At 59.3% G+C, this 18,266-nt stretch overlaps 1 protein-coding gene and 1 long non-coding RNA gene across 5 annotated transcripts in view; both read right to left on the bottom strand.

Moving 5' to 3' along the window:
* The window catches only part of PROM2 (prominin 2), a 20,728-nt gene extending 7,022 nt beyond the window's left edge, over positions 1-13,706 (bottom strand). For 2 of the 4 annotated variants that reach the window (XM_029232652.1, XM_029232650.1), the window contains exons 1-23: positions 13,352-13,706; positions 12,635-12,684; positions 12,001-12,203; positions 11,785-11,905; positions 11,426-11,489; positions 11,113-11,202; positions 10,631-10,830; positions 10,162-10,236; positions 9,296-9,359; positions 8,892-9,051; positions 8,421-8,573; positions 7,364-7,487; positions 6,723-6,814; positions 6,511-6,595; positions 3,876-4,022; positions 3,317-3,388; positions 2,484-2,576; positions 2,295-2,348; positions 1,931-2,011; positions 1,640-1,708; positions 934-1,023; positions 627-733; positions 202-276 (exon numbers count right to left, since the gene is read on the bottom strand). In XM_029232652.1, coding sequence (XP_029088485.1) covers positions 213-276; positions 627-733; positions 934-1,023; positions 1,640-1,708; positions 1,931-2,011; positions 2,295-2,348; positions 2,484-2,576; positions 3,317-3,388; positions 3,876-4,022; positions 6,511-6,595; positions 6,723-6,814; positions 7,364-7,487; positions 8,421-8,573; positions 8,892-9,051; positions 9,296-9,359; positions 10,162-10,236; positions 10,631-10,830; positions 11,113-11,202; positions 11,426-11,489; positions 11,785-11,905; positions 12,001-12,203; positions 12,635-12,684; positions 13,352-13,595 — 2,502 coding nt within the window. In that variant the 5' untranslated portion in view covers positions 13,596-13,706 and the 3' untranslated portion in view covers positions 202-212. The remainder of the gene's footprint in view (positions 1-201; positions 277-626; positions 734-933; positions 1,024-1,639; positions 1,709-1,930; positions 2,012-2,294; positions 2,349-2,483; positions 2,577-3,316; positions 3,389-3,875; positions 4,023-6,510; positions 6,596-6,722; positions 6,815-7,363; positions 7,488-8,420; positions 8,574-8,891; positions 9,052-9,295; positions 9,360-10,161; positions 10,237-10,630; positions 10,831-11,112; positions 11,203-11,425; positions 11,490-11,784; positions 11,906-12,000; positions 12,204-12,634; positions 12,685-13,351) is intronic. The other 2 variants (XM_029232651.1, XM_029232653.1) reach the window with 2 other exon arrangements.
* Positions 13,707-15,510: 1,804 nt separating this feature from the next.
* On the bottom strand, positions 15,511-17,774 carry LOC114900781. The gene is made up of 3 exons (XR_003794935.1): positions 17,591-17,774; positions 16,979-17,109; positions 15,511-15,629 (listed from the first exon to the last, which is right to left on the bottom strand). It is a non-coding gene; the product is annotated as an uncharacterized LOC114900781 (long non-coding RNA).
* Positions 17,775-18,266: the final 492 nt, after the last annotated feature.

An 18,266-nucleotide genomic window follows, 5' to 3' on the forward strand; every position in this document is an offset into this window, starting at 1 on the left:
AGGGGAGGGGAGGGGAGGGAGGGGAGGGGAGGGGAGGGGGTGGAGGAGGGAGGGGAGGAGCTGAGCTCAGGCTTATCAGTCCCAGCCAAGTCCCAGAACCTTCCTGCCCTCCTGGGCCCTGGAGACCCCAGAACCCAAACCCTTCCCTTCCCTTCTCAGCCCCACCCTTGACACCAAGGAATAAAGCAGGGGGAAACTCACTCACTGCGGTCCTAGAGCTTCAGGGAGGTGACACGGGGGATGTGGAAGGGCTGAGTGTCCTCAGAGCTGCTGGCACTGCAGCATCACAGGGAGTGAGTGAGTGAGGCCCCCAGGCCCAGGCCCTCAGCCCCGACACAGGAACAAGCCCAGAGCCTGGAATTTCCTGCCTCAGAAGCTCTTCAGGGGTAGCAAGGGTGCCCAAAAGTTAGGTCTGGCGGATGTGTTGCAGCAAGAAGGATTCAGGGTAGACACATGGAAGAACTTTCTGGCCCTGGAGCTCCTCAGACTGTGTGACTTCAGGGTTAGGCGTAAGCCTCCCCTGCCTGGAGGTCTCAAGATGGCGTGCAGCAGGGGCCGGGCCCAGCAGCCGGAAGGGCTCCTGCCTGGGCCCCTGCTGCACCCCACAGACCTGGCAGCCTCCTCACCTGAGGTGTTTCCGGATGGGATGGAAGTATCTGGAGGTCTTGACAGCGAAGATGACACTGGGGATCAGGAAGAAGGCGCACCAGCCCAGGCAGAACCAGAAGGCGTTCTGGAACAGAGGAGGTGAGGTCAACGCACGGTGTCTGGGCACCCCCAGTCCCCCCGCTGACTCAGTGTGGGGCACGGGGACGCATTCTCAGAGCTGAGGGAAAGGGCGGGGGTGTAGGCCCGGGGCAGGGCCCCGCTCACGCTGTCCCTCCCGTGGGGGCCTCCACGTCCACGAGCCCTGATGGGCTGGGGGGCACTCACCCAGGGGTCAGCCACCATGTCACACAGGATCACACGGCCATTGTCCAGGGCTGTGGAGAGGGGCTGGCAGGTGGTGATGCGCTGAGTCACCTGTGGTGTCAACGTGAGGCAGGTACATGCAGACACACCCAGACCCACAGGTGCTCAGAGGGAGGTTGACAGGGACACAGACAGGCCCAGGGACACAGTGGGGAGCCACTGCACAGCTGTACACAGACACACGGATGTGGCAACACAGAGAATGGAGGACACACTGCCATCAGCTCATCGCTCACCTCCTGCCTTTCCCACCCTGTTCACCAGCCTGGGTTAAGCCCTTACTGTGTGCCCAGAGCTGTTCTCTAAGTCACACTCTCACTGGGAGGCAACACGTGTGCGCACACACACAATGCACTGCACACACGTACATACCTGCACAGACACATACTCGCACACACATGTACAGACACACTCAGGGTTAAGCGAGACCCCTGCCGGTCCAGTGTGGGTGGTAGATAGCCCGGTCCACGCTCAGGCCTCAGAGAAGGGCTATGGCAGAGTTTGGGGGATGGGCAGAACCCAGCCAGCCAGATGCCAGGTTTGGGAGTTTGGGTTCAATCCTGAAGGCCTAGGGCACCCCCAGGGGCTCTCAGGGGGCAGAGGAAGTCGAACAGCTGGTACTGCTGGAAGCTTGCCTGAGGCCAGGAGGGTCTGAGCCCACACTCACCTCCTCTCTCACCCAGGCCACGTACTGGGAGAAGTAGCCCATCTCCCGGGTCAGGAAACACTCACTTTCCTGCAGGGAAGAGAGGAGCCCTGGGCTGGTCGGAGTCCCAGGGCCAGCACCCCTGCCCCCCATGCCTGGCACCATCAGGACAGGTCAAGCTGGATTTCCTGGGAGCCACGGTGAGGGGGCAGGGCTGGAGAATCCTGGGGTGGGAACCCTGCGAGCCTTAACCCTTCAACTCACCTCTGACTCTGAAGCCACCCCCCAGCCCTGCCCCATCCTCCCACTCACATGCTTCAGGATACGGGTGGCCCAGGTAGGCAGCTCTCCTTTCAAGTGAGTGACTCTGTCCAGGACATCTGAGGTCTCCGGCTGGGGGAGAGGAGAGGGTCTCGGTCAGGGAACAGCCACTCATTCACTCATCCATTCATTAACTCAACGTACGACACACAACATACTCACCTTGGGGTGGGCCGTGTTAGGCCCTAAGGACAGAGGACACATATGGCGGTCCTCAAGGATCTTCCCACCCCACCCTCAACTTCCAGTGTGCCTGGGTAGAGCAGGTGAGGTCCCAAGCCAGCTGGGCCCACACGTTCTTGCTCCCTCTGCTGCCCACCTGCTCCCCCCCACCCCATCCATCCCCAGCAGCCACCTGGAGAAGTGGGGCAGAGGATGTCAGGGCATGGACACTGAGGTTGAGCTTAGCCTGTGAAAAAGAGATCAGGGCTGGTCAGGGGAAGGAACTGGTAGGAGGGAGGGTTCCCAGCATCCCTCTCCTCCTCCTTGCCCCCTCCCTGCATCTCCTCTCCAGGTCCTGGACTCCCTGAGCCTCCAGACTTACCACAAGCCTCTGCTGGAGGAGGAGCTTCTCCTGATGGAGCTTTCTGAGCCCCAGGGCCTCCTTCTGCAGCTGCTGCCCCAGCACAGTATTGCCCTGAGGGGAGACATATCAGAATGGCACTCTGCCCGGGCCGAGACAGGCTTTGACGACACATCCTTCACCAAACCGTTCGACCAGACATACTGGACGGATGTGGAAAGTGCTGGAATCAGAGGTTGGCCTCAGAGGCAGAAAACTGAGGGCTCCTTAAGTTCCTTGGCCAGATCTTGGTTTGGGGGCCTGAGCCCAAGTTCCAGGTCCGGCCCTAGCTTGCTCTGCGCATCGTGGTGGGTAGGAGAGGGGTGTCTATGAGATGCCTTGAAGAGAACTTTTTAAACTCTCTATATTTATAAATACAAAGTGCTACTTTTCCCAGTACATTTTAAGCTTCTAGAGGCAACTGTCATGATATCTGATCCATCAGGCTGTCCTCACAGCATCTGTCCCAGCAGATTCCACAAGCGGTGTGCGCCTAGCAATGCTTGCCCAGCTGTGCGATGTCAGACCACATCTGACGTCATCTGATCTGAGGTGGGTGATAATCCACTTTAGAGATGAAGACGCCGAGGCCCAGAGATGAGGAATGATTTGCCCAAGGCCACACAGCCAGTTGGTGGTAGAGCTCGAGCCAGAACTGATGCTACAGAACCCTTCATCCCAGCCAGGGGTCCAGAGTCTCAGCCCTCGGTGACAGGGGCCCTCAGTCCCCTCCCCAATCCAGGCACTCCCACCCCGTCCCCCCTCCCAGGCCTCTGGCTCCAGCCTGCCAAGTGGGGTCTCTGTTCCCTTCTCACTTGGGTCTGGGCCAGTCCCTCCAGCTCCTGGGCCAGCTTCTCCACGCTGATGTTCACCACAGGCTTCTGAATCTGGAGACGGACAGGAGAGGCCAAGAGGGGATGCACCCCGGCTCCCCCAGCCCCAGAATTCCCAGTCTTTGCAAAAGCACCCACACCAGCTAAGTCTATTGTGACACATCAGTCACAGTGGGTTTGACCTGAAATTGTGAAACATATGAGACATTTTCCATTAGGAAAGAAAAAAAAATGAGGCACCCTCTGGTGTAACCCAACGGAGAGGTGACGTCCCACCAGCATTCGCCACAGCAGTGGGTTCAGGACCACGGACAGCAACACACGCTGTCGGGTGGAGGCACATTCATTCTCGCCCAGCCCAGGTGCTGGCAGCTGGGACACATGGTCTGGAGACACCCCCAGCAGAAGAGGCCCCAGGGACATGTGGAGGGGTCCAGGGACGGTGGAGGGCCAAGACAAGGTGAGACAGCTCCCCGACCCCCAGCTCCTCTGCGGGCCCCTCTGCTCTGCCGTGGTCTGGCCTGAGGTGCCCACTGCTGACCTCAACAAGGAAGCCTGGGTAGTGGATGCTCTCGAGCCCACTGCTCTGCAGGGCCTCCAGGTCCTGGCGGGCGGCTGGGCTCAGCAGGTCCAGATTCTTCACGTCCACTTTGAGTTTCTGCAACTCCTGCTGCAGCTTGGCAGTGTACTGGGAGGGAGGGAGCAGGGTGGAGCCGTGCTCTGTGGGTGAGCCAGGACCCCACAGCTGCTATCCTAGGTGAGGGGTCAGCAGGCCCTCAGGGCCCTCCTTCTGGATATCCAGGGCCCCTACCCTGGACACTCCCAGCCCCAGACAGGCTCCCAGCAGGCCTCTGCTCCCCACCCATCCCCAACTCCACCTTACCCCCACCGAGACCCAGCTCTCCTCCAGCGCCTATCTGGCTACTGGACAGCAGCACAGACCTTCCCAGGCCACGCAGAAGAAAAAGAGCTTCCCCGGCCCATCTTTATCACGTCACCTTGTGTTAAGGTCTTCACAGCACCTGTGTGCTATTTACTTATCTGGGTACTAGTTTACTGCCATCAGCTCCATGAGGATGGCACCTCATCTTCCCACTCTGTACCAAACCCTCAGCGTCTAGAGCAGAGGCTCATACGTGGTGGATGCCGTACAAATTTGTTGAATGTGTAAAAATGAGTGAATGAATGAATGAGTGAATAGACACAATCACATTTCTAAGACAGAGCACAGTTTAAAAAGGGACTCGAGCCTGGAGGGGTGGGATAGGGAGGGTGGGAGGGAGGGAGACGCAAGAGGGAAGAGATATGGGAACATATGTATATGTATAACTGATTCACTTTGTTATAAAGCAGAAACTAACACACCATTGTAAAGTAATTATACCCCAGTAAAGATGTTTAAAAAATAAATAAATAATAAATAAATAAAAATAAAAAGGGACTCGAGGGCTTCCCTGGTGGCGCAGTGGTCGAGAGTCTGCCTGCCGATGCAGGGGACACGGGTTCGTGCCCCGGTCCGGGAAGATCCCACATGCCGCGGAGCGGCTGGCCTGTGAGCCATGGCCGCCGAGCCTGCGCGTCTGGAGCCTGTGCTCCGCAACGGGAGAGGCCACAACAGTGAGAGGCCCGCGTACCGCAAAAAAAAAAAAAAAAAAAAAAAAGGGACTCGACATTTTCCAGCCATTGCTGGGAGAGATTTAAAGGGCATGAAATTCAGCCCCAGTGTTTCACAGGTGAGAGGCTAAAGACAGGGCGGAGCCTCAGAGTACAGAGCCCAGCTCAGCTCACCTCTCGCCATCCCTCACACTGCCTCTCAGAGGCAGGGGTCTTGGAGCAGCATTTCAGGCACCAGTAACACACAGGTAAAGGAGATGTCTCAAGGCGGGCAGAGTCCTCGTGGTGCCCGGGAAAGCACACCTTGTCTTAATTATCTCTGCGTCATCAGCTCACTATTATCTCCTTCGAGGACAAGTTCTCCTAAGGTCACATTTGGTTTGTTGCCAGATGGCCCCCAAGGACTGCCCAGTCCCTCTGGACCTGAAGCCCTATCTGTCCAGACTCTTCTGTGACCTGGACCCCTCCCTTCCCTGGACCAGGGCTGAGAGCCCTCCCCTTTCAGCCAGCAGAGCACAGGGCCTCCTCTGCTCAGGCCCCCTGCTGCAGCCCTCTGTGGCCAGCCTTCACCCTGTGGCCTTGCACCAGAACAGTGCCGGCTCAGTGGACCTCTCCTCTGATTAGAGACGCTGAAAGAGGAGACGGCTATGGCATTAAGGAAACTGCCCCAGGTTATAGTTTAAGGCGTGAAGTTGGGACTGAAATCTGGACCACTTGGCTATGCTAGCCTGCGGACTAGGTGCAGGTGGTGGGTTCAAGAGGAGTTGGAAGGTTTCTGGAGACAAGGCAGAATCAGGAGTTAGCAGTTTAGGAGGGGTGGGGGGAGAAGCAGGTGGGAGAAATGTGGTTTTCCCAGGATATGCTTGGGAAGGGCTCCTGGGGGACCCTGGGAGCCAAGGCAGCTCTCCTCCCACCTCATTTGGGCGTGAAGAGAGGAAAGGAGGGGGTGTTTTACAGCTTCTGTGCACCCTTAGGAGAACCACGCTCTCAAAGTACGTCTCCTCTCATGAAGGAGCACTTCCTTTTCTTTGTTCTAGAACTGTCTCTTGCCAGTGTGAGTAAATCTCTCCAGTTCTACATAGCAAGTTCTGGCAAAGTCCAATGGTTAGGGAACAGGCTGTGGGGAGCCCCCCTCCAGTGGTACCCAACTTCATCACCATCGTTTTCACTGTCACACTCCCTCGCCAACCTCCCCGCTCCCACTGCAGCATCCAAACCGATGCCTGTCCTCAGTCAGGACACACACCCTAGTCCTCTCACTCACTGTCACCACCCTGTCCGGCCTCAACCTCACCTGTGTTCAGCTTTTCCGGGAGCGCAGTGCTCAGAGCTGGTCAGAGCCTCCAGGCATTCACGCACTCACCCATACGCTCTGGAAGCTGCCCTGGGCTGTAGCCCTGGGCCAGGTCCTGAGCTTGCACCCGGGTCCTCTGCCCCTGAGGCGCCTCAACTGTTCTTGTAGATTTCTCGGGTTCAAGGAGATGGTCCCTCCAGCAAGGCAAGACCGGAAGAGGGGGGATCTGCAGGAAGGGTCCCCAGTGTGTTCCAGAAGGTTCTCTCACCTGGCTGATATCCAGGTGCTTCTCCAGGTCATAGGAGTCATTGAGCTGCAGGACCGTCCAGAGCGCAGCCCCTTGCTTGCACTGCCTGCAGAGGAACGACAGGCATCAGAGATGAGAGGAGGGCGGGCAGGTGGGGGCTGACGTCATCCTAATGGGATGCCCGCCTCAGCCCCTCCTCACACCCCGGCCCCCAGCCCAGGCTCCCCGCTCACTGATAGGCCAGGAAGACGCTGAGGTTCTTCTTCAGGCCAAGAAGTTGGGACAAGTTCATGGATGAAGGCAAGCTCCCCGGAGTGTCTGCAAACTGGGGATGGGACACAGAGGAACGGGCCTGGAGTGGGGAGTGGGGGGCAAGGCCACCCAGCTTCCCAGGGCCTAGTCCCACGCTGCCCTGGCACAGCAGAGACCATAACCCTGGGACTCCAGCCCACACCTGCCTCTAACTCAGATCACTCCAGGGCCCTAAATCCTGGCAGGGACCCTCCCCGTGACTCTCCAGGAGGGTGGCTGGCCTGTCTTCAGCAGAGGACCCAGGCCAGCATCTTGGCTCACCTGCTCAGTGCAACAGGGAACAAGGATCCCCAATTCCAAGACTCAGTGTTAGGAGGGCAGAGGGCCTCAGGTCTGGGGGCCATCCTTCGAGGTCCCTGCCTGGGGCCTGGGCAGCCTTCCGGGGACTCACTGGCTCTTTTCTCTCACTGGTGGTTTTCCATCTCTTTCCTTGGCCGTCTCCATCATTCCTCCTGTCTCTCTCTCCCTTCTAACCCCTCGGGCTCCTACTTCCTTCTAAACCTCCTGCTCTGCCCACAGCTCTCTCCTCGTCCCTCTGGGCCCCAGAGCGGGGCAGGCCCACCTCATAGAGCTCCCCGCTCTCCCAGCTCCGGCACACCAGGGTCTGCACGTTGCCGCCCAGCAGGAAGGTGGCGAAGACAAGGAGGATGAGGGGCGCGGCGAAGAGGAAGCTGAAGCCTACACCCCTGGGGAAGGCGGAGGGACAGGCTTGAGACAGGAGGGAGGATGCCCTGGACCGTGCGCTCCATCCCCATCTCCATCCCGGGGCCAGCATGGTCAGTGAGTCAGCCCCGGGGCAGGAGAGAGGACTCAGAACTGCTCACCGGCCCCACCTCATCCTCCCCCATCCCCACTCTACCGCTGCTGCCCTGGCTGGCCCTGGCAGCCTAGAGGAGAGCACAGCTGTTCTGCTCAAAGAGCCAGGGCTGCTGGCCTCTGGGCCGAGGACACATGGAGGTGACCAGCTCCAGAGCTCAGCCTCAACGGGGCCACCTGGCATGGCCAGCCATGACCCACCAGCAGAGGCAGCAACCTACAGCATCTGAGTAGGACCTGTGCCACTGACCAAGGCTTCTTTGTGAGACAGGCGTGGCCCCATGCCAGGATTTGAGGCTTGGAGAGTGAAACATGGGCTGGATTTCACTCACCCCTTTGGCCAGGCACCTTTATACAGTGACCCTCCTGCACAACTGAATGTGGCAGCCCTGGCCTTAGAGACGATCTAGTTCAGGGCTGGCAAACAGATTCTACCTCTGGTGCCATCTCCTAATGGTAGTGCTGCCTGGACACTGGGTTAAGCAGGATTCTGAGGCTGTATCTGGGCTCAGAGAGAAAAGGTGCCCATTAATTATTAAAGTTGCCACTGGTGTGGGAAGGAGAAGTGCTTCTTATTTGCATTCCTGCTCTAGGCCAACCCTTTTATACAAACTGAGGCCCAGGTGGGTTATAATTTGCCCAGGGCCACCCAGCAAGTCAGCCCAGAGCCAGACCACAGCTCAGTCTCTTGATCCCCAGGACTCGCTCCTGCAGCTACACAGAAGCTGTCCATGGGCATGAGAGGAATGTACCAGCCCGGGGGCAGGGGGAGAGACCCTCCCCCTCTCCCCAGCCCTTCTTACACCATGAGGAAGCGGGCTCCAGCCTTGCCCTTGGCTTCCGAGTGGCTGGGGTCTTCCCTGTTACAGAGCCCCCAGATGCCCAGGTTGAGGCCCAGCAGGTTACAGACCACCACAAGCAGGACCACAGAGCACAGCAGGCAGCCCACCATCCACCTGCCACAGAGAAGGTGGGGCGTCACGGAAAGGGCAGTAGTGGGCACAGGAGGGGCTGGTGGAGGACCTAGTGGCTGGGTGGGGCCACTACCCCAAAGCTGAGGCTTTAGAAGTGTGACTTCCTATAGGGTCCCCAGGCTCAGATCCCCAGGGCACACAGCCAAGGTGGGGACACGGAGGCCCAACGAGAGAGGGATCTTGGCTTAAATGGAGGTGGAGACTTAGTATAAGGAGGGTTGATGAGGGCTGGAAATTGGTTCCAGGGTGGCTGAGAAGCTGAGCTGCCCATTCCACCCATGCCCACGGGTTCCCAGGCACCTGTATTTCTCATATCTCTGCACCTCCTTCAGGTAGGGGCGGCTGCACTGTTCCATCTCCTCCAGTGCTCGGCTCCAGCGAGAAGCCGCCTCCCAGCCTGGGAATGCTTCGACCAGTGTCCTTAGCTCTCTAGGCTGCTGGGCCACCACCTTCTTCAGCTCTGCCCAAAGCAGCAGGGGCTTATGGGATGGGGAAGACCCCCAGGGGCCCAGGGAGGAGATGGATGGACAGGAAGAACATCTGGGATGCACAGAGATGGTTCACTCTCTGTCCAGGTCCAGCCAAGAGGACAGCCTTCACCTTCCCCACCCCACTACCCCACTCCTCTCTCAACAAGCCTCGTAGGTAGGGGTGTGTTGGGGGGCATCCTAGGCAGACAGCTTGGCCCCTGGGCGGGGCCTCACCTCTGATCACGTCGGCCGTCTGCAAGGTAGCCAGAGCCGGGAGGGCGTTGAAGGTACTGTTCTCCTGCCGGAAGCAAATGCAGCTGTGCCTCCTGCTGTCCGCCCGGGTGTCCTAGCTTGGGGGACCCCTGCATGCCAGGTCCAGTGGGAGAGCAACCCCCCTCGGTGCTCCCAGACCAGGAAATCAGGAAACAGGCTTCCCTTTGCTCTCTTAGTCAGTGCCTTCTTCTCCTCTCCCTCAGCCTGGCCTGACTCAATTCCCCCAAACATTGCTCCTTTCTGTCCCCGCCCCTCTTGCTTAGACTTTTGCAGTAGACTCCTAGCCATCCTCTCATCTTTCCCAGCCACTCTGCACAGGACCAACAGGGCGATTTCCCTGAAGTCCAGCTCCAGTCTATTCTTCCAGCCTCAGGCCTTATTTCCCTCCTCCTGGAACACTCTGCTCTAGTTACCCAGCACGACTGACTCACCGTTTCCCCAACCCCAGCATTTTCCAGGCCCTGGGTCATAGGTGCTGACTCATGCTGCACCTTTTCCCACAGCCCGTCTCCACCCAGGAGAGCTCGCCTGTCGTCTGGGGCTCAGCTTGTGTGCTCGCTCCTTGGCCATCCTCAGACCCTACCCCCTGAGGGTCCTAGCTCTTCCTTCTGAGCTCCAGGCCTGCCTCCCCCACCAGACCCCGTGCACACAAGGACCAGCATCGCGAGCCTCTAGCCCAGGGCGCCACGTGGTAGGCGAGGCCCTGATGTGACCCAAGTCTTAGGTTCAACTGGGTTCCCACCCCAAAAGAGAAAAACTGAGGCCCCTCACATTTGAGTTCCCAGCCAGGTTGCGAAGAAGTTGGGTAGACTGGGGCAGGCACTCACCTCCTGGACCATGCTGGAGAAGTTGGCCTCTGGGACACCTTTCAGCCGATGCAGGGCATCATCCACAGAGGGCACCTGAAATGGTTTGAGGGGCTTGTTATGACAAAGTCCACAGAGAGGCCCGGGAGGGGTCCTTGGGGAAGGATGGGAGCAGAGGCCTCTGAATACTGTGTCCTCGTGTGCAAGATGGGGACCACCACAGCCTCGAAGGCCCTGGGTGGCAGTGAGAACTCAAGAAGCAAAGTCACACGAGGCTCACGGCACAGCGCGTGGCCCAGGGAAGCTCTCACTCCCCTGCCAGGATGACCATCGTTAACTCTGGGTGTGTGGAGAGGGCAGGGGCAGCCCAGGGAAAGGGATCAGGAGTCCGCTTCAGGAAACAGCCGGAACAGAGGCTGCCCAGGGATTCCTGGGGCAGCGGGCAGAGCAGCCCCTTTCACCCCAAGGGGCCTCAGGCCTGGGCCTGCACCTGGTTGAAGTCAGCTCCCAGCTCCAAGGCGTGGGCTCTGTCCAGGGCCTCTGCACAGCCCTGGCAGCTGGGCTCCTGCAGCAGGGCCAGGAGGCGCTCCCGGTGCCCCTGGACAGCCGGCGCCAGGGCCTGCTGCCCCTCCTGAAGTTCCACGGAGGTGGCGTTCAGGGCTCGGAGGTGGTCCACGGAGACCTGCAGGGCTGCGAGACCCACATTTGGACTGAGTGGTCTCCACTGCTACAGCATCCTTGGAGACCTTGCAGGAGGCAGAACATCTTTCCCTCCCAAACCCAGGGGACTGGTGGTCCTTAATCTCTGTGGTTATAATGGAAACTGCCCTGGGGCACGTTAAGCCAGGAGCGGGCAAAGGTGCCACAAGGGATCCTAGGATAAAGCCGTGAGAAAGTCAGGGGCGGGACCGCGGACAGTGTAAGAAATGCAGGGCTGGGCGAGGGTGGGGCCTGCCCCCCAGCGACACTCACCCTGGCCCAGGCTGAGCACAGAGGCCAGGACCTCATACACGGTGCTCTGGAGCTGTGTGTGGATCGTGTTCCCAATGCTCCCGTGGACACCTGGAGAGCACAGGGCAGTCTGCAGGGCTGGACCCCAGGAGACTAGGGGCCTCCCCACCCAACCATCCTCCTCCCCTGGGTTCCGGAGGGTGGTCTTGCGGCAGAGTGGCCGCCGTGCTCCCCAGCTGGACCCTATCCCCGCCTCTGCGAGGGTGTTCCCAGGTGGAGCCCGGGATGAGGGATGAGAGGCCTCCCCAAGGCAGGCCTGAGCTGGAATCCTCACCATCCAGTTCCTCCAAGACTTGCTCCTGAGGAAGGGAAAACTGCTGTGCCACGGCCTGCAGCTCCTAGGCAGACACAGGGCCATGAGGCTGCTCCTTCCTGTCACTGGACACCCCGGCTCCCGTCCCTTCCCCAGCCCTTATTCCCCCACTACCCGCCACAACTGGGCGTCTGTCCTGAGAATACCATGGGTGCCATCATGGATTACAGGGACTCTCCAGCAGGGGGCAGTCAGGTGCGTGCTGGAAGGGGCACCCTCTCTAATGCGCAGGCTACGCACGAATTTGCAGGACCTACCCTGCTCTGTCCCGCCCATGGCTGGCGCTCATGGGGGCACGTGCGGGGTTACTTGGCGCTCACCTGGGGGACATCGGAGACCAGGCCCCGGAGGCTGAGCAGAGTCTCCGGCAGGGCCTTGGCACTGGGGCCCATCTGCTCATGCGTGCGCTGGTTGGTGACAAAGGCAGTGACCACGCCGATCCTGCAGGGATTGGGGAAGAGCAAGGGGCTGGCTGGATGCCTGTGGACACCTTGGGCCTCAGCCCACGCCTCCCGCCTGACCTGGGCGCCCCTCACAGCAGTACGAGGGTGGTCAGCAGCAGGAAGGCCATGAGGGTGCCTCGCTCGCAGGCCATCGTCTTGTGCTCCATCTTCACTCGGCCACCACAGGGCCGGCGGCAGCGGCAGCAACAAAAGCAGAGCCCAGCGGCGGGTACGACCAGGAGGTAGAGGCCGGTGATCACGGCACACACCACGTAGCCTGCCTCATACCGCACCACCTGGGCAGGGCAGCAAGGCATGAGGGGCTGTCCTGACCCTGCCATCCCAGCCCTCTCCCGCCTGACTCCGGAGGGAAACCCGAGGGGAGGGAGGCACACTCGGGGGCGGGGCGGCGGGGGCACTATGCACACATCTCGCATCTCCTTTAACTCTTGTGAGGGGCACCGTGTTACCATCCTACAAACAAAGGACACTGAAGTCCAGGGAGGCTAGGACTCCCTGCAAACCCCACAGCCGCTGAAGGGCAGAGCCGTGGTTAGAAATCAGGTCCGCGGACTGCAGTGCTCACGGAAAAGGGGAAGGGATGCCAGAAACCCCACCCTGGGGCACACCCAGCAAGTGGGCTGAGCCGACGAGGCCCTTCTCCTTCTCCGGTCCCTCGTGCTCACCGCTGAACGCCCTACCCCGGCAGCGCCCCCCGGCCGCTCACCTCATCCGCCTTCACGGAGGATGGCTCATTCAGCAAGGCCTTTATCAGCTCTAGGAAAAGAGTCAAGCTGGGTCTGGGGGCAGCGACTGCCCTGCCCCTGCGTCCACCCCCGCTGCCAGGCAAAGGTGGGCTCTCCGAAGGGGGTCCTCCCACCACCTCGGCACCCTTGGAGAAGGCAGTGTCACCACAGCCCGGAGCCCTCGTGCCTCCGCCGGGCTACAGGAGGCTGTGTCTGCAGGGAGGCCTGGCTCCCCCCTCCTCCTGCGCCCCCCAGGTAGGCCCTGCAGCGGGAAAGCCGGCAGCCCGGTTAAAAGCAGAGAAGGGGCCTGGCCTAGCAGCAGCCCTTCTCCTAAGAGGCAGGCGACGGGCTGGGAGCTGTCCTGCTGCCCATCCTGGTCCTCACAGCCAGCACGGCGCCACCAGACCCAGAGAAAAAGCTCAACCCGCTCCTGGAGAACTTTGACTGTAACTTCCTCTACCTTAGGACAGAGAAACCGCGGCTCAGAGAGGAAAAGGGGCTTGTCCAAGGTCACACAGGAAGGTGATGCCCTGGGTGCCCGGGCCTTCTGGGGAGGAAGATGGGGCTGGGGAGTGCTGGGGACCCTGCCCTCCAAGTGCCTGCCGACGGTGGGTGCGCCCCTCGGTGGAGAGGAGATTAGGGTGCAGAGCGGGGACCCAATACCCGCCGAGGCCCACCCGGGGGAGGGACGCACTCACCGGTGGGGAAGGGGTTGAGCTGCACCATGGAGAGGAAGCGGCGCACGCTGCCGTAGAGGGGGTCCAGGGGCCCCGGCGCGCGGACGCGAGGGGCCAGCCAGCGGGTCTTGGCCGCCGGGGCGAACGCCAGGCGCTCCGCCTGGCCGAGGGCCCCGCAGTCCGCCGCGCCCGCCCGCCGCAGGGCCAGGGCCAGCCCCAGGCCCAGGCCCAGCAGGGCCGCCAGGAGGCCGGGCGCACGCACCATGGGGTCGGCCGGTGGGCTGCGGGCCGGGCGGACGGGGCTCAGGCGGCCGAGAGTGCGGGCCGCGCACGGGGCTGGCCGTGCATCCTTCACCGGCCTCCGTCCCGCTGCTCTCGAAACCGGCCCGACAGGTTTGGGCTACCTGGGCACCCGCCGGAGCGCGGCCGGGGCAGGGGCGGAGGCCTGGGCTGGGGGTGGGGTTTGTGGGGTGGGGGGCAGGGCCTGGTCCGGACCCGCTCCCAGCGGCCTGGGGTGGGAGCCTGGCCGCCCTCTCCCTTCCCCAGATGCTTCTGGAAGGGCTGCCTCCGGAGCTGGGTGGGGAAGGCACCTCAGTACCTCTGGGTTATCTAGGATGGCCCAATTTCAACTATTACATCCTGCGCCCAGACGCAGCCGCCAAATCTGGGGCCTGGGAAAACAACCACCCCGTGAAAGTCTGGCCCAGAGTGCGGCCAGACTCCTCTGGGGCCTGCTCTGTTTCCTAGGGTCATGCCTGCGCCCATGCCAGGTCATTCTGGAGCACAGAGGCCACAGGGCTTTGTCCAGAGCGGCTCTCTGAGGGGCCACTGAGACGGGCACAATCCTTTGGGAGAGTGAATCCCAGCAAAGCTGTGCCCAGCAATGTCTCATCCAGTCATCAGCTGAAAGAACTATCAGGAATATACCCAGAGATGAAGTGAGAGAGTGGCCTGGACATACAGACACTACCAAATATGAAATTGATAGCTAGTGGGAAGCAGCCGCATAGCACAGGGAGATCAGCTCACTGCTTTGTGACCACCTAGAAGGGTGGGATAGGGAGGGTGGGATAGGGAGGGTGGGAGGGAGATGCAAGAGGGAGGAGAGATGGGGAGATATGTACATGTATAGCTGATGCACTTTGTTATAAAGCAGAAACTAACACACCATTGTAAAGCAATTCTACTCCAATAAAGATGTTAAAAAAAAACAACAAAAAAGAATATGCCCAGAGATGTGTCTGCACAGGCCTCTGTTCTGTCAGTGGCTGTAAGCCCAGTACCCAGAGGGTGCCTGTAGCTGAGCAGTCGGGGAAAATATTGCTAAATGGATGGACGATGATCCTGGCAGCATTATTCATGATACCGGAAGCAGCCCCGATGGCACTACCGTGAAAAAATTGGTGAAATGACCACCTCACACACTGGGCTGTCATTAAAGAAAATGATGTGGAAATGGCTCTTTTGCCCTGAACGATGCTCGCAGAGCACTAACAAGTGTGAACAGCTGATGACAAATGGCTGAATACACGGAGTGAAGGCATAAAACAATGATCATCTCCGGGTGGAATCACGGGCAATTTTTAATTCTCTTCTGCTCATCTGTGCTTCCTAATGTGTGTGCAACAAGCATGCGTTACTTGTGTTCAAAGAAGTATTAGAAGTTTGTGAGTTTCCACAGCAGCCCCCATGGGAGCCCTGGAGGGAGAGGCTGGGCCTGTCCCTGCGTCCCCCCGGCTCAACCCTGGTCTGCGGGGTGTGTGAGGGGCACAGGGGTCTTTGGCTGCTCACGGGAGTCTGCAGTAGGGAAGTGATTTAAGTGTAAGTCACGGCTGGGCCTGCGGCACAGTGCCCACACTTCCCACTGCTGCCCCCAGTTTGCTCAGAGCCGGGGGTAAGAGTACACAGTTGTGGAAGGAAGAGTCCAGTTAATAACGGGGTGCAGACAGGAATCGGAACCTCATCAAAGGGTGACTCAGAGATGAGGGTCACGGCTGCAGTGGGAATGGGCTGGGGGTGCCCTAGTTCCTCAGGTCCAGGGCAGGGGGTGCAGTCCAGGGCCAGCACTGACCCCTGGAGCCCAACCTCAGTCGCGGGGGAAGGCCCCTGACCCCTCCACCCTCTGACTGTGCTGAAAAGCTAAACGCAGGCCGTACCCACCCCTCACCCTTCCCATCTGACTCACCTGAGCTCAGCAGCTGTACTGGGGGGTGTCTTGGCCTCCCGGAAGCTGCCATCAGGAAGGCCTGGTCTCCCCACAGCCTGCCTGCCCCTCTTCGCTCTCCTCCTCCAATGTGAGCTGTCAGAAGGAATGACTCCCCTGGCCATCACTTTCTATCAATAACTTGAGTCCCGCCACCAGCAGCATGGAAATAGCCCTTTCCCAAATTGATATAATCCACCTTTGTGATTTAGTAAATGCCATTTAGGCTTTTTTGTATTTTCTGACTTGGGTGCACCCAAGAGAGTGTAGGAGAGTTGAGGTCCCAGCCTCCTGGGGAAGATTAGAAACCCTTGGAGCTTTGGGAAATAAGCAGCCCAGGCCCCCAGGTCCTGTCTCCCCGCCAGACTCTTCTCAACTGTTGTAATTAAGGCAATCAGTTGCTACTGCTCTTGTTTTCCTGTGTCTCTAATAAAATCACCGCACTTTGAAGATAAGCGTTCACCCAAGAAAAAAACAAAACATACCAAGCCTCTTTTTTAGCATAGGGCCAGGAGGGCTGATAAAGATACTGAATCTGCCTATTTGATAGGTGGACAAAGTGAGGCATCGAAGAAGGGATTTTCCCGAGGCAGTGGCCAAGCCAAGAGTCTCCTTCCTGAGCCAGATCCTGATGGAACAATCTATCATCAAACTGGCTGGTCAGCCTGAGTCTCCTCCCCTCCCCCAGCCCTAACTGGGAGAGCAGGTGGGGCTCAGGGGTCAGCCCTGGGTGCTGGGCAGAGGAGGAGATGAAATTGCTGCTAGAATTGAATTCCTTGGAGGAACAGACCGAGCAGACTGTGTGGGGCTGGGCCCCTTGGCAGCAGGGATACCCCTGCAGCAGCCTCTAAGGGCATGGGGCTGGCAGGCAGCAGGGCTGGAGGGCTTCCAGATGTTGGGAAGGGGGTCCAAAGGAGGTTCTATCCTGTGCACTCCTTTTAGTCACGCCTTTCTGGGCACACCTGCACCTCCCTTCCTCCCGCTGCTCCTGGGCCCCCGCTACCATCCATGGAAATTCTTTTTTTTTTTTTTTTTTTTTTGCGGTACATGGGCCTCTCACTGCTGTGGCCTCTCCCGTTGCGGAGCACAGGCTCCGGACGCGCAGGCTCAGCGGCCATGGCTCACAGGCCCAGCTGCTCCGTGGCACGTGGGATCTTCCCGGACCGGGGCACGAACCCGCATCCCCTGCATCGGCAGGCGGACTCTCAACCACTGCGCCACCAGGGAAGCCCCACGGAAATTCTCTGGTTGATCTAGTATAAGCTGGCCCTTGTTACCTTGGGAACACTTCCCAGGGCCACTTTCCCACACTTGACTTCAAACATCATCAGAAGTTTGATGGTCTCCAAACCCCACAGCCCTGAGGCCAGGGAGGGGGGAGTGGAGGTGGAGACCTAGGGGAACCCAGACCCACGAGAGCATCCCTGGCTTCTCGTCCCTCATACCTGCATCCAGCCACTCAGCAGTGTCCTTCCAGTGCCCCCTCCTGGGCATTTCTTCAGAATGGACCATCGAAAGTGGGTATCAGGCTACGTGACTCCTTGGCGTCAAACCCTCCAATGGCTCTTGCACCAGCCTCGGGATAGAAGTGAATTCCTTAATATGGCTCACCAGGCCCTTGGCCACTGGTCCCACCTCAGTCCCCCTGGCAATTTCCCGAGTGCTCTGCCCTCCCTGTGACATTCCCCTCTGTCCTGTTCCTGCCACAGGATCCCCTCTTCTTCACTCTTGTTCCCATCTTGCACCCCACTTCTGTTAATCCCCTAAGACTTGGCTTGGTGGTCATTTCTAGGAGGCTCCCCGGACCGCTCCCCCAGGCTGAGTTGGGGGCCCCTTCAGGCTGCTTCCCTATCACTTGTTCACCAGTCTGTCTCCCCCACATAAACAAGCTGTATTTATTCATTAGGGTTTAAAAAAAAATTTTTTTTTTGACTGTGCAATGCGGCATGTGGGATCTTAGTTCCCCTACCAGGGATGGAACATGGGCCCCTGCACTGAAAGTGCAGTCTTAACCACTGGACCACCAGGGAAGTACCAACAGGTTGTATTTTATTCACCTTCACCATCTCCTCAGCCCCATGCACAGTCCCCGGCACACTGACTCTTCTCCATAAATGTTTCCCTAGGCTTGAGGAAAGCAGATTTCAAAACCTTTAAAGATAAGATTTTCTTGCAGCCAGAGAGTCTGAAAGTGAATGTGATTCAAGAATAGATGGGGGGCTTCCCTGGTGGCGCAGTGGTTGAGAGTCCGCCTGCCGATGCAGGGGACACGGGTTTGTGCCCCGGTCCAGGAAGATCCCACATGCCGTGGAGCAGCTGGGCCCGTGAGCCATGGCCGCTGAGCCTGCGCGTCCGGAGCCTGTGCTCCGCAACGGGAGAGGCCACAACAGTGAGAGGCCCGCGTACCGCAAAAACAACAACAACAAAAAGAACAGATGGGAGAGGGGAATTCCCTGGCGGTCCAGTGGTTAGGACTCTGCGCTTCCACTGCAGGGGTCACGGGTTCAATCCCTGGTTGGGGAACTAAGATCCCACATGCTGTGTGGTGTGGCAAAAAAAAAAGAATATGTGGGAGAATTTCCCCAAACCGAAATTCCCTGTGGTGGTAAGTGAAGCTGGCGAGGAAGGGGTGGGGTGGGTGGGGAACAGGAATAGGCTCTTTGGGGAGGGGTGTGTCCGTGGGAACGTCTTCATGAGCCTTGCCCAGCAGTGAGGATGGGACGCAGCCCAGAG

The sequence above is a fragment of the Monodon monoceros genome, unplaced genomic scaffold (genome assembly GCF_005190385.1).
Source record: "Monodon monoceros isolate NGI ecotype Baffin Bay Population unplaced genomic scaffold, NGI_Narwhal_1 Super_Scaffold_19, whole genome shotgun sequence".
Lineage (NCBI taxonomy): Eukaryota > Metazoa > Chordata > Mammalia > Artiodactyla > Monodontidae > Monodon > Monodon monoceros.